At 40.6% G+C, this 14,973-nt stretch overlaps 1 protein-coding gene across 1 annotated transcript in view; it reads right to left on the bottom strand.

Annotated features, from left to right (window-relative positions):
* LOC132824060 (polyamine-modulated factor 1-binding protein 1-like) overlaps positions 1-14,973 on the bottom strand; it is a 259,415-nt gene that overhangs the window by 163,163 nt on the left and 81,279 nt on the right. The window contains exons 8-10 of the mRNA XM_060838326.1: positions 10,447-10,573; positions 6,873-7,030; positions 5,302-5,548 (exon numbers count right to left, since the gene is read on the bottom strand). Of these exons, the coding sequence (XP_060694309.1) occupies positions 5,302-5,548; positions 6,873-7,030; positions 10,447-10,573 (532 nt within the window). The remainder of the gene's footprint in view (positions 1-5,301; positions 5,549-6,872; positions 7,031-10,446; positions 10,574-14,973) is intronic.

The raw sequence follows: 14,973 nt of genomic DNA, 5'->3' as shown, positions 1-14,973 counted from the left end.
AGAGAAATGAGTTGTAAATAGTTGTGGTTTTAATGTTCTCTTTTGAACTTAAAGAATAAAATTGCTAATTTTTACTTTCACTAGGGAAATCTGGGATAGTTTTTTGCCTCTCGAAACTTAACAGATTACGGCGCGAGGTGAGCTTGTCTGTATATCGGGTTTAAATTTGCAGAGGGGTTTAACCCACGTCATAACACCATGGAATTCTCCACCAGCGATATGTGGAAAATAATGGTGACAATGTATGTGGGATTTGTGTTCAGCCTCAGTTTCTGATTTAGTGCATAATGTGCCTGGGGCTGTGGAAGGACTCACTATGGAACATCCATGACTCTGAGTATGGGTGTAGGTCAGAGGACTAGCAGATGGAGTTCAATCTGGGCAAATACGAGGTGATGCATTTTGGAAGATCCCAAATGGTAAATGCAAAAGCCCTGGGGAAAATTGATGTACAGAGAAATCTGAAAGTGGTAATACAGGTCGATAGAGTGGTCAAGAAGGCATACAGCATGCTTTCCTTCATTGGATGGGGTATTTATTACAAAGTTATTGGCAGGTCATATTAAAGTTGTATACGACTTTGGTTTGGCCACCTTTAGAATACTGCATACAGTTCTGAATATCACATTTAGTAAGCTGATCACATCACCAGTAAGGGCTACACGGACAGAAAGGAGTTGGGTGACCAAGTCTGGATGAGATTTATCCCAGGTTACCAAGGGAAATGAGAGAGGAAATAGCTGTGGCCTTAACAGATATCTTTGCAGCATCCCTGAACACGGGTGAGGTCCTGGATGACTGGAGAATTGCTAACGTTGTCCCCATATTTAAGGAGGGTAGGAGGGATGATCCAGGTAATTGGAGACCAGTGAGCCTGATGTCAGTGGTAGGTAAGCTGCTAGAGAAGATACTGAGGGATAGGAACAATTTACATTTGGAAGAAAATGGGCTTATCAGAGATAGGCAACATGGCTTTGTGCAGGGAAGGTCATGTCTTTCTAAGCTAATAGAATTCTTTGAGGAAGTGACCAAGTTGATTGATGAGGGAAGGGCTGTAGATGTCACATTCATGGACTTCAGTAAGGCATTTGATAAGGTTCCCCATGGTAGGCTGATGGAAAAAAGTGAATTCGCATGGTGTCCAGGGTGTACTAGCTAGATGGATAGAGAACTGGCTGGGCAGCAGAAGACAGAGAGTAGTAGTAGAAGGGAGTTTCTCAAAATGGAGATCTGTGACCAGTGGTGTTCCATTGGGATCCGTGTTGGGATCACTGTTGTTTGTGATATACATAAATTATCTGAAGGAATGTAGGTGATTAGCAAGATTGGTGAAGAAGCAAATAGAGAAGGAGACTCTCAGAGAATGTAGTAGAAGATAGATAGATTAGAGAGTTGGGCAGAGAAATGGCAGATGGAGTTCAATCCAAGCAAATACAAGGTGATGCATTTTGGAAGATCCAATTCAAGAGCAAACCATATGGTAAATGGAAAAGCCCTGGGGAAAACTGAGGTAGAGAGAGATCTGGGTGTTCAGGTCCAGTGTACTCTGAAGGAGGCAATGCAGGTCGATAGTGTGATCAAGAAGGCATACAGCATCCTTTCCTTCATCGGACAGGATATTGATTACCAAAGTTGGGAGGTCATATTACAGTTGGACTTTGGTTCTTTGGTTTGGCCACATTTGGAATACTGTGTATAGTTCTGATCGCCACATTACCAAAAGGATGTAGATGCTTTGGAGAAGGTGCAGAGGAGGTTCACCAGGATGTTGCCTGGCTTGAGGGCGCTAACTATGAAGAGAGGTTGAATAATTAGGATTATTTTCATTAGAAAGACCGAGGTGGGGGGGGGGAGGGAACTTGATTGCGGTCTACAAGATCATGAGAGGTATAAACAGGGTGGATACCAAGAAGCTTTTTCCCGGAGTAGGCGACTCATTTACTCGGGGTCACAAGTTCAAGGTGAGAGAGGAAAGGTTTAAGGGAGATATGTGTGGAAAGTTCTTTATGAAGAGGGTGGTGGGTGCCTGGAACGTGTTGCAAGTGGAGATGGTAGAGGTGGTCATGATAGCATCAATTAAGATGTATCTAGACAGATACATGAATGGGCAGGGAGCAGAGGGATACAGATCCTTCGAAAATAGGTGACAGGGTTAGATTGAGGATCTGGATCAGTGTAAACTTGGAGGGCTGAAGGGCCTGTTCCCACGCTGTAATTTTCTTTGTTGTTTGTTCTCTTATCAGTAAGACTATAATTGTGAGGAGGCAGTGCAGGAATCCCCTGTGGCCATTCCCTATTACACAGGTATATCATTTTCATTACTTTTGGAAGGCATGGCCTCTCAGGGAAAGCAATAGCAGCATCCAGATCAGTAGGCATTCCTGTGGCTGTGACTTCAGGTTGGTGTGCTGCCTCCTCGGTACCAGCATGCACAGGATATTCTGAAGTGGGGGAGTGAACAGCCAGAGGTTGTGGTCCACTTGGTAGGCAGAAACTGGGTGAAGTCCTGCAAAGGGAATTTAGGGAATTAGGTAGGATATTGAGAAGCAGGACCTCCAGGGTTGTAATCTTGGGATTACTGTGTATGCCTCATACTGGTCGGGATAAGGAAGATAATACAGTTGAATGCATGGCCATGCACCTGGTATAGGAGGGAGTGAACACAGTGGGGCCAGTGGTTTGAAATGTATTTATTTTAATGCAAAGAGTGGAACAGATAAGATATATGAACTTAAAGCCTGAATTAGTATATGTAATAGCCATTAGAGAATTTTGGTTGAGAGAAGGGTGGGGCTGGCATTCAACATGCCAGAGTTTAGATGTTTCAGGCATGATAGAGAGTGATATAAAAGGGGGAAGAGTTGAATTATTAAGGAGAATGTCACAGCTGCACTGAGAAGTCATCTTAGAGGACTCACCCAGCGAGGCCATATGGTAAAATTTATGAATAAGAAAGGTGTAATCACTATAATGGGGTTATGTGAGAGGCTCCCCCAGTAGCCAAAAGGCAATAGAGGAACAGATATCTAAGCAGATCATGGAAAGATGTAAAATCAAAAGGATTGTGGTAGTGAGTGATTTTAATATCCCCAAAATTCAGTGGGACACTGTGTGGTAAGGTCTTAGGGGCAGAATTTATTAGGTGCATCCAGGAGGGATTCTTGAAATAATATTTAGATAGTCTAACTAGGGCAGGAGCCATATTAGACTTTGTACTGGGGAAATGAGCCTGTTCAGGTGTTTGAAATTTCAGTGGGGGAGCATTTCAGGAACAGTGATCATAATTCCACAAATTTTAAGATAGTTCTGGAAAAAGTTGGATTGTCTTGGGATGAAAGTGCTACATTGGGTAAAGGCGAGTAAGAACAGTATCAGGCAAGAACTAGAAAAATTGGAGTGGGGGCAGCATATTGAAGTTAAACCTACATCTGACATGTGGGTGTCTTATAAAAGCCAGTTGACCAGAGTTTAGCACCAGCATGAAATATAAGAATGGCAAGATTCGGGAACCTTGGATGATGAGAGATATTGTAAGGTTAGTTAAAAAGGAACAGAAAGCATAAGCAATATCTAGAAAACCGAAATCAAACAAGGACCTTGGTGAGTACAAAGGAAGCTAAAAAGAACTTTAATAAATTAGGATGGCTAGAAGAAACATGAAATATCTTTGGCAAGTAGACTTAAGGAAAATCCCAGGGCATTTTACATAGAGGTTAGGAGCAAGTGGGTAAGTAGGGAAACGGCAGAGACAAGGATCGAGGAGGGAGTTTATGTGTGGAGTAAGAAGAAGTCAGCGGTGTCCTTAATCAGTAAATCATTGGTAATCATCAAGGAGAAAGAAATGAATGATGGCAAGTTTAGAGAGGGGTTTTGTCATAAACTCCTGAGTGGTTTTGACAGGTAGGTGTGGAGATGATGTTTCCTTTTATGGGGTGACCAAGAACTAGGGGTCACTTTTTAAAAAATCAGGAGTCACCTATTTAAAATTGAAGTTCAGTAACTAGCCAGTGGATGGAGAGTGCTTGAAAGTTTTTATGGAAAAAGTCGATAGATTTTTGTTAATCAAAGGGATGAAAGATTATCAGAGGTAGGCGACAAAGTGGATTTGAGACTACAATTAGATCAGCCATGATCTTAGTGAATGATGAAGGCTTGAGGGCCTGACGGCCAACTCATACTTTTGATATTTCTGTTCATACGTTCACACAAGTATAATCACTGTGAATGGTGGAGACAAGCTAGGAGTGAATAAAGGTTTGGCCAAAAGTGTGCGAGATGAAGAGGCAGGAAGACTTAGGATTTGAATACTATCCTTAGGGCTTACCAGAAAACAGGTAGATTATGTTGAAGATAGCCGAACAGGTTTTGGAATGCAACAATTGGGAAATTTGAATACTGAGAGTCAAACATGTATTCTAACAGAATAAATCGCTGGGAGAATCAATTGAAGATTGGAAAGGTTGAGTTAGGTTTTATTAATACCAGATGATTTTGAATAATATTGCTAATGGTCAGAAGAAGAAGGAAGGCACTTAGGAATACGCAGATGAGGCAGTAAACGGGGTTGTAGAGAATCATTTATTTGCAGCTCAGAGTCTCAAGAAAGAAAGTCAGTTGGGATAGTCAATTCAAAGTCAAATCAGGTAGAGAAAATTAAATAAAGAATAGGAAAGAAAGACTGAATTGATATAGAGATACAGCCAGAAGGTAAAAGATGATGACAATAATTAAAAACTGAAGGAAAAAAGTCTCCTCAGTTCTTAAGGTTAATTCTTGATGCCAGAGAGGTTCTTCTGTAATACTGAAGACCTCCCACATTGTTAAATGATTAGGTAGACTGCAATGATTTGACTTTTTGTACTTAGTTTAATCTGCTGTACATACAATGTCAGCCAGCACAGGAATTTCATGCTGTTCACTGCTTCTGAATGAACAGTCTGAGATAGCATCTTCTGGATTTTTATGTTTAACTGTACATGTATGTTCAGTGAAAGGTGTGGTCTAATTTTCACAGCAAAATCCACCATATTAGCTGTGCAGTGAGATACCAGGTATCTCACCACCTTTTACGTATTAATTAATTCAATGAAACAGAAAAAGTAATGAAAAGCATTTAAGCATAACCTTGAGCAATTTAAAATGTGTAGAAAAATCATCAAGGAACTCCAAAGTACATTTGAATAATCAGTTGTTTTCTTTCCAAAAAAAAAGACTGGAAAGTAAGGATATGCTCTTAATGTAGCAATATGACTTTGAAAATTATATACTGTGGAACATACCAAAATACCAGAGCATGCTTACCAAATTCTCTGCAGTTTTTATTGCTGTTTTGTAGATCCTGGTTCAATTGTTCTATCTCTGCCTTAAGGGATATGTTTTCATTTTCTTTTTGCTGCTTTTCTTTTTCCAGCCTCTGAACGTCCATCTCTAGGCTTTTCACCACAGCGCCTTGCTTTTCAATTTCTGTTACTTTCCCTTTGATACTATCACGAGCCTGAAGCAGGTCTGCTTCAGACTTCCTCAAGAGGTCATCTCTCTTCTGTATTGCCTTTGGAGGAAATCATGCAGAATATGTAGAATGCAAATTCACTTCTAAGGGCATTATTTAAGTGGTCCAAAACCTACGCTTAATCACTTGGATCAGAAGTTGATCATGTCCATCAGAAGCTGCATTAAAGCTTAAATCAGACATCAAAGTGACTTTACAGCTTCAAACAAGCACATCAATCTCAGAACATTGTTAAAAATAAATCTACAGGCATGTTATGAAATTATAGATCCAACTTAAGGCCCTGAAATATGAACCAGCAGCTAAAGTGTAGATAAGTTTTGAAATTAATATTGGTGTTAAAGTGATCTTAAAACTAAACATATGCTTTTGAAAAAGTTGTGAACCTACACTGGACTTTGCTTTAAATCAGAAAGCAGCATAAGTAATTGCAAGGCTTGGAAATCACAAGCACATTTTATAACCAAGTTGCAGACTTTTTTTTGTGAAGTAGTGTAAAAATGAATTGGTTATATTTGACACAACATTCAAATGAACATAATTTTAGCCCTCAAAAGATAGTTGCTTGAAATGGATGAAATAGGTTTTGTAACAAATAATGAATGCCACTATGCACCGATCCAATAATTAAACAGCAACAATGTTTCAACTCAATGAATACTACTCATGTGTAATACTTGAGTTATGCCAACCCCAGCTGTATATTTTTTTTCTCTCAGGCACTTTATGATGTTGTAGTACGATTTCTGAAAGGGAAGTATTATTACATTTAATATTTTTAACTCGGCCAGGTCACTTTGTATTCGGTGGGGGGGAGTAAATATTAAAAGTCATCACTGCATCTGTTAATTTTGTTTTACTGAAAAAACACCCATTTTATTAAATTTGTAGTTAATTATAAATGAGGAACCTTTAAGACTGCAAATTAGTCACAAATTTGCCTCAAGCTAGTATCAGTTTTGACCAATGGTAATGCTAAATTGCTAATGACTTTTTCCACATCATTAGATAAGCAATCAATTTGCTAGCCAGCAGAGGCTGGATTAAAGTAATTCTCAGAAGAATACTCTACATATTGACAGGGACTGTAGAAGCCAGAATAAAATGTAGGTATTCCAGAAACTAGAATATTAAGAACACACCAGGCAATCAGAATTACTCCCTTCAATGATAAGATATGGTGCGGGAAATCTGCCTTTGGAACAAAGACATTTTCAGTTATACCTATGAAATTCCATTTTCTTCATGCAGTATTTCCTTCAATAAAGATGTATTTCAAATCTATTATTTTCAATTTGTTCAATTAGTGCTGTGAAAGTATTGATATTGTGAAATAATTAACCTTACATCTTTAATTGCTCACCTGTTCTCGTTGGTTGTATAGTTTTTGACTGTTGCAGAGGTCATTTCCCAGTTGAGTGATCTGCAGTCCCAGTTTGGCTGACTCCATTTGGTGTTTTTGCAACTCAGAGGCTAGATCAAGTTGAAGACCTTGGACAACTTTCTCTAAGCGGGCTACATCTTTAGGGAAGATTTTACGTTCAAAATGTTATTGGAATTTATCAAAGAATTTTGTGACATTTATAATGAACCAGTTGTGGTGTTCCACACCATCGTGACACCAATAGACCAAGTAACAAAGGACTTGGCCAAGGATCAATCAGAAGGTTCAACAGAAAGAGATCAATCAAGGATACTGTCTATAGCATAGTAAAATGTTTAATCAGTTTGACGTTCTGCAAGTTAGTATAGGATATGAATATAACTGTCAAATTGTGACTTTTGCACTCAACATAGGAATGTGGATTTTTCTAGCACATTTGCAATAAGCTTCCTAACCATACATATTTATTGACTTGACTTTGCATTTCTTCATGGAATATAGGTATATAAACTAGAAAACAGGAGCAGGAATAGGTCATTTAGCTCTTTGAAGCTGCTCCACCCTTCAAATTGATCATGGCTTATCCTCTCCCTCAATGTCTTATTCCTACTTTCTCCCATACCTTTGATGCCTTAAATGTCTTAAAATTTATCAATTTTTTTTCTTGACTATATTCATTGACTCGGCCTCAGCACTCTTCTGTGGTAGAGTGAAGGAATTGTTCCGCATCTCAGTGCTAAATGCTCTAACTGACATCCTGAGATTTTGACCCCTCATTCTAGACTCCATAACAAAGGAAAACATCCTCCTAGCATCTAGTCTTTCCAGATATGTTAGAATTTTATATGTTTCAATCAAATCCCCTGTCATCCTTCGAAATTTTTGTGTATTGAGACACAGTTGAATGATCTCTCTTCATGGGACAGTCCTACCATTCTTGGTATCAGCCTGGTGAACATCCACTGCAGTTGCCCCCTAACGGCATGTAAATTCTTTCTTAGGAAGAGAGAAAAATCTGCACACAATATTCAATACTCAAGAGGTCGTCTTAACAAAGCCCTGTATAATGGTAATAAAACTTCTCTACTTCTGAATTAAAATCCTCTTGCAATGAAGGCCAATAAACCATTTGATTTCCTGATAGGCACCTGCCTGTTTCATTGTCTAGATTAGAGTGGTGCTGGAAAAGTACAGCAGGTCAGGCAACATCCGAGGAGCTGGAAACACTATATAGAGACATATAAGATTATGAAAGGATTGGACACTCTGGCAGCAGGAAACATGTTTCCGCTGATGGGTGAGTGCCGAACCAGAGGATACAGCTTAAAAATACGGGGTAGACCATTTAGGACAGAGATGAGGAGAAACTTCTTCACCCAGAGAGTGGTGGCTGTGTGGAATGCTCTGCCCCAAAGGGCAGTGGAGGCCTAGTCTCTGGATTTATTTAAGAAAGAGTTGGATAGAGCTCTCAAAGATAGTGGAATCAAGGGTTATGGAGATAAGGCAGGAAGCAGATACTGATTAGGAATGATCAGCCATGATCATATTGAATGGCGGTGCAGGCTCGAAGGGCTGAGTGGCCTACTCCTGCACCTATTGTCTATTGTCTATTGAAAATCAACATTTCGGGCAAAAGCCCTTCATCAGGAATACTTTCATTGACTGGTGTACAAAGACACCTAGATCCCTTTGAGCATCCACAATTTATCACCATTTAAATAGTACTCTGCCTTTCTATTTTTCACGAGGAAATATGTAACTTCACATTTTGCCACATTGTACTGCATCTGCCAAGTGTTTGCCCAATCACTCGAGGTCTCTAAATTAGTTTGAAGTCTCCTTGCATCCAGCATTAATAAATGGAAGGTCACATGTGTCACATATCAATATGTATAACGTATTAAAGGTTACAAGTGAAGAAGTCCCATTGACTCAATATTCTGCTCAAAGCTGTTGCTGAAAGGTCATTAGGCACCCTGGGCACAGATTTATTGCATGTTCAGGAACAGCATGTACCCTCAGGCTCATCTGCTGATGTTTGAATTCTCAGAGGCCTGTTACAAAAGTCTGGAATTGTATTCCCCTTGCTGGAATGAATTAAGGCACAATAGCCACTCTTGTGCTCCACCCAGTGAGTATGCACTGCCAACTGACATTCTCATCCATCTCAATCCACGTTTGCTTGGCTTGAAAAAGCAGTTTCATTCTGTCATCCTCTGGAAAAAGAACATTCTTGTTCTCTCTCACAGAATCAAGGCAAACCTTCAGGACAGTATCTGCAAAGCATGTGGCAGGGGTAGGCTGATTTCCTGTCCTCTGCCTTTCCTGCAAATGAAACTTGAGCACTAGTAATGGCTTCGAGGAGAAAGTGAGGACTGCAGATGCTGGAGATCAGAGCTGAAAATGTGTTGCTGGAAAAGCGCAGCAGGTCAGGCAGCATCCAAGGAACAGGAGGTTCGATGTTTCAGTCGTAAGCCCTTCTTCAGGAATGAAGAAGGGCTTATGCCCGAAACGTCAAATCTCCTGTTCCTTAGATGCTGCCTGACCCACTAGTAATGGCTGCCATTCTGTGCTTAGATTGGGCTGCTCTCCCTCCTCTAGTTCTGGCCCTCTTTTATTAATTTGTCACCCAACCCACCTCAAGCAAATAGTAGGTCAGCCCCAAGAAAATCATGACTCCTTACTGTTGCATGTCAAAAAGTCACAACATCCTTTTCCAGAACCCATTAAATCTGCCTCTGTTCTACGGAGTAATTCAAGCATTTTCTGTTCCCAAGATTTTATTTTTTAAAGTTTAATTACGTTAGGTAACGTGGCATAGTAGAAATCACATTGAAAGAGTTGACTGTAACATTACATGCTCAATGGAAAATAGCTGGCTAAGCAGTTAGTAATGAACAGGTAAAGTATCAGGTCAACGTTCTGACCAACCATGATATTAATCTGCAGAGTTTTGCAACTTGGAGTAGGAGATGGATAAATAAATGACCCTTCTGCCGGTTTTAAGCAAATCAGTTATATATTCCAAAAACAAGTATAGGCATCCAATTTCAGCCCAACTATTCTGAAGCAATTCTGAGTAGGGAAACCATATGTCCTCCTTGGCAGACGCAGACCAATAGCTGATATGAAGACACAGGTGAGAGCAAAACCTAGCTTTGTGGAGAAAGAAGGACCAAGATTGCAAGTTCCTGGACCACAAGGGAAGTTGTGGATGACCCTTCCTCAGACTCAAGAATCTCAGAAACCAGCAAACTAATGTGGATCTGAGTGTTGTGAAACTGCATCTGGTGGGAGTTGCTCTCCTTCCTCTTCATGGTCAACCTGAACAGAAAGTCAACTGGGTAGTCTTTAAATATAGCCTGGCAGATAAAATTGAACTGATCTCCTGCTGCCCCTTCCAGTAGGAAATCAACTCAACAGACAGGTTTTCTGCCAAAAAGCACACTTGGAGTTAAAACCTGTCCCATAATCTTTCAAATATCTTTCACTCTATGCAACAAAAAATTAAACAATGGACATAAAATATGAACACATTATCAATTATATTTACCTTTCATACCATCATTCTTCTGTTCTGTAACAGTGGTTAATTGTGCTTTCATCTTGTGTATCATTTCCTGATAATTACTGATTTCCTGTGCAAATTCAGAACTCTGAACATTGACTTGTGCAAAATCCTGGAAGTACAAATATTAAAACAAAGAAAATGATTTATTCAGCCATATGAATAAACCATTTCATGTAATGCCCCATAATTCATCCACATTAAAAAAAACAAAATAGAACTGCAAATTAACTACAGTAATGGGGCAGGGAAGTACTTATTTCATCCTACTGCACCATTGTACGACATGACTGCTGTTATAGAAAAATAATAGTCAACATTACCCTGTTCTATGTTTTCACAAGTGTCTATTGGCACACAACTTGCTTAGGGAAAGATGGGTTATTTATCTATGTAGCAGGAACAACGTTACTTGTAGTGATTTTTATTGAGGATCTTAACCATGAGAAAAATCTGTTTTAGGTAGATAGACTGGAAACTGAATGTCATTGGCTACCAATTTGGAAGCCAGTGCACCTCTGGGAATTTGGTCTGTGGTGGATATAACTGTATCTGGTAGATGGGTTCAACGCTGATTAAATGTAGGTTAACAAACTGTAGGTTATTGATTAACTAAACAAATCAGGCGTTCAGAAATACGCAGAAAATAAACTCATGTGGCTTCAATGGACTAAGAAACAGATCCAACCTTTCAACAATTTGCCCTTTCTCTGCTGAAGAAATAAAATCGATTAGATTTCTTAAAAAGTGATTTGAGATGTTAAAGATGCAAGGTTGAATTGACACATAGATTAACTTTGTAGGAGAAATGGTGGGATAACAGTAATGTCTCTGGAATGGGAATCCAGAGCCCCAAGTTCATTGTCTGGGAACATGGGTTGAAATCCTATCACAGTAACTTAGATGTAGGCCAAATACTCATAACAAAAACAGGCACAAAATGAGCATGATGACCATGTAAATCCTTAGGTGAGCAAAGAGGGAGAAAACTGTTACAACATGGGGTAAACCCCCATATCAGTTGCATGTGCATGCATTTCAGGTACATAGATTTGAGGCATTAATACATTAATTTGAATTTGATAGACTAGTTCTCATCGTGAATTGCACTAGTACTGTGGAAGTATACCATTGAGCAAGTGATTTTGAACTAACCTGATGTTGTTCCTGGTGACCTCCACATTTTATGAGAGTAGGGTAGTGGAGTGGCAAGGGTGAGGTGGTACAGTGCTTAATCAGAATGTTTCTTCTTGACTGGAATGCAGTGGTTCTTGAGTATGAGATTCTCAATGAAAGCCTCACAGGCCATTAATAGAGAAAGTAAGCAGAGACAAGAATGTTTCATTTCTATTAGAAAGGAGTGTACTACCTTTCTGCCAGAAAAGCATCATCTGAATTGGTTGAACGTGAAAATACTGTAATATGCCACTGTTGGACTGTGGGATGTGCTGGATACTAGATCCACAATATTTTGACTGGATGTCAGAGTCTAGGGTAGCTGAGGCCACTAACGCTCTGAGGAGTGAGGTAGACCAGGCTGATGTTGAGCCCCAGGCAGATGATATGCCTCAAGAAATGTCATAAAGCAGCAGATGCTGTAAGCTCAGCAAGAGCATGTGTGAAGATAGTAGAGATTCCAGAGGCTGGCTGAACTCTGGATCAGTTATGGAGGAGTCCATCTAGATATGCCTGCTGTCAAATCCCTCTTGGCTATGCATGTGGTCTCTTCCATTGAGAGACTTGCTTGCAATTGTGGTAAACTGCAACAGTGGAGGTTCCAGGTAAACTTTTATTTGGAAGAATGGTGTGGAATAGTCATCAGAAATGAACATTTATGAATATTTCCTGAACCTCTATGTCATTATGTTCTCTCTGTGATCTCTGCACAACTTTCCAGATGCTGCAGTTTCCTGTTTGTCTGAAGATGCTTTGCTCTCCACCATATCCTATTTGACCATGGCCCTCCATTTTTAAGCACTTGCTTGTGCAAAACCGAGCAGGTCACCATGATCTGGGGTACCCTTACCAGGGAAACTCCCCACCAGAGAGGTCCCAGCATCTAATGCTTATCTTCAGGCAACTTGTGGTCTGCCTGATTGTGGCTGGGGTTGTCTCAAATCTGGTAGTGTATTTCTCCACTGCCTTAACTCAAGGGTTCTTGTTTGGAGTCACAACCATCTCTTTAGTGGTCACTTAGGTTAGAACCCGATGGCGGGTGGAAAGGCCATCTGATCTTGGGGACTTGTATGGCTTTAGTTTTCCAGTATCCCTTATGAGGTGATGATGATAGTTGCAAGTCCCTTCTACCTGTTCACCTCTTGATTTTCAAGGGCAGAATCTGTCCAGTCTCTGAACAAAGTTGACCATGGTGAGAAAATTGAGTAAGACATTTAATGAGACATGTTGAGATCAAAAAGTCCCATTTTCCAACAAATTTTGAATTGCTAAATGTAATTTTCACTATATTGCACACCATCATCCTCATTATCACTTAATTTCACCTCATTATTATGCAGTTTTCCATTCGCTCACACATCAGATAGCAACTATACTCTAGGAATGCCTTGTACATGGCAGGTACTCATGTGACTCAGCCAAGTTTGTCTATCTTATATGTTGCAGGCAAGGATGCCCTGAGGCATGGTACATTGAGGAAACCCAGCAAAGGCTACGACAACGGATGAATGGGCACTGCACAACAATCAACAGACAGGAGTGTTCCCTCCCAGTTGGGGAACACTTCAGTGGTCCAGGACATTCGACCTCGGACCTTCGGGTGACCATCCTCCAAGGCGAAGTTTGGGACAGGTAGCAGTGAAAAGTGGCCGAGCAGAGGCTGATAGCTAAATTTGGTACCCATAGGGAGGGCCTCAACCGGGACCTTGGGTTCATGTCACATTACAGGTGACCACGATTGCACTATACGCACACACAGACACTCCTACACACACACACACAGGCACTCCTGTACACACATACACACGGATACACATATACATAGATGCGCACACAGACACCCACACACACCCTTACTGACACACACACACTCCCACGGTCTCACATGCACCCCCTCACAGACTTAAGACACTCTACACTCACTACACAAATACACTTTTTCGCACTCACAACCCCCAACCCAGACAGACAGACAGACACACAGACAGATAGACAAAGACCCACATGCACGCATATATTTTGTAGGGTGAATTTGTACTTGCAGGGTTACATTGTACATTGCTCAAAAACTGCATGCATTCATGTAGAACTCTGAGTTCAAAAACTGTACGAATTCATGTAAAACTCCGTTATCTCACTTTTTAGATGAGAATCAATCTAAACATCATGGCATAGACAGAGAACACAGGGGGCTAACACCTTCAACATATTGTCAAGCTAGCACCATTGTTAACAGCTAACCTGAGAATGCAACTTTTTAAAAAATGGTTTTGTGATTTACACATGAAAGAAGTGAAACTCTCATGGTATTCAAGCAGATGAAAGACTTAACAGACAATCAATTTTTCAATATATAATTTCAGTTACATCACACTGTAAACTTTTGCTATACGTTCTGTGTGTTAGAATTGAGCCCTCCACTATCACCTGATGAAGGAGCGATGCTCCGAAAGCTCGTGTGCTTTCAATTAAACCTGTTGGACTATAACCTGGTGTTGTGTGATTTTTAACTAGGAATCCCTGATATGGAAGTCAAAATGGTTACCCAGTGACTCTGTTGCTGATTCCTCCTCCAGACGGCCATTTTGGATATCATGAAATGAAATGAAATCTCAGGGCACATTGCACAGTTAGCAACTGTTTACACACCATATTCACAGACCATGATATTGAAAACATACCAGCCTCATCGCATTATTGTGTACACTTCTGCACTTCAATGCTGCATTTTGGAGCACAGTGACAGCTTTCATTGCAATGCTGCTGCAAGGACACTTGCAGGGTGTGGCAAGGGCAGACACACATCTTATGGATTTGACCAGGGTGAATCTCAGGCATCCTCACTTGCTCTTTTAGCACTCACTCACTTTGAGCCCCACAACATCTCTGCTTTACCTTGCCAATGTGCCCTTTGCTCCCGAGGTCAGAACTAACAGGGTACTTCTGTTTTGCCTTGCCATGGCAGCAGACGCAAGGCCATGCAGCTTGTCATAGTTGTCAGCACTCCATAGTCAAAGGAATAAACGTGAGGCTGTATGGAACCATGCGGTGTCAATGACATATCTGCATCATGTATCAGCTGTGTATATGCCACAAACACTCCCTGTACATCAACCATATGGCCAAGGTTTAAGAGCTAGTCCTCAAGTCAAGGCCCCTCAGGCAGGGGATGCAAGCACAGTAAGTCAAGGACAATATCCAATATAAATCCAGGGGTTTGGGCATGGTCAGTCGGCCACTCCACGAAGCCATTATCATAATTGTCTTCTTGTGGGAAGTGAGGAACCAAATATTGGGGACCCACCCACCACCTGTCTTCATTCTTTCTGTCCTATC

This window comes from Hemiscyllium ocellatum, chromosome 17 (genome assembly GCF_020745735.1).
Source record: "Hemiscyllium ocellatum isolate sHemOce1 chromosome 17, sHemOce1.pat.X.cur, whole genome shotgun sequence".
NCBI classification, from domain to species: domain Eukaryota; kingdom Metazoa; phylum Chordata; class Chondrichthyes; order Orectolobiformes; family Hemiscylliidae; genus Hemiscyllium; species Hemiscyllium ocellatum.
Note: the sequence above shows the minus strand (reverse complement) of the source record. Positions and strands in the feature narration are given on the sequence as shown.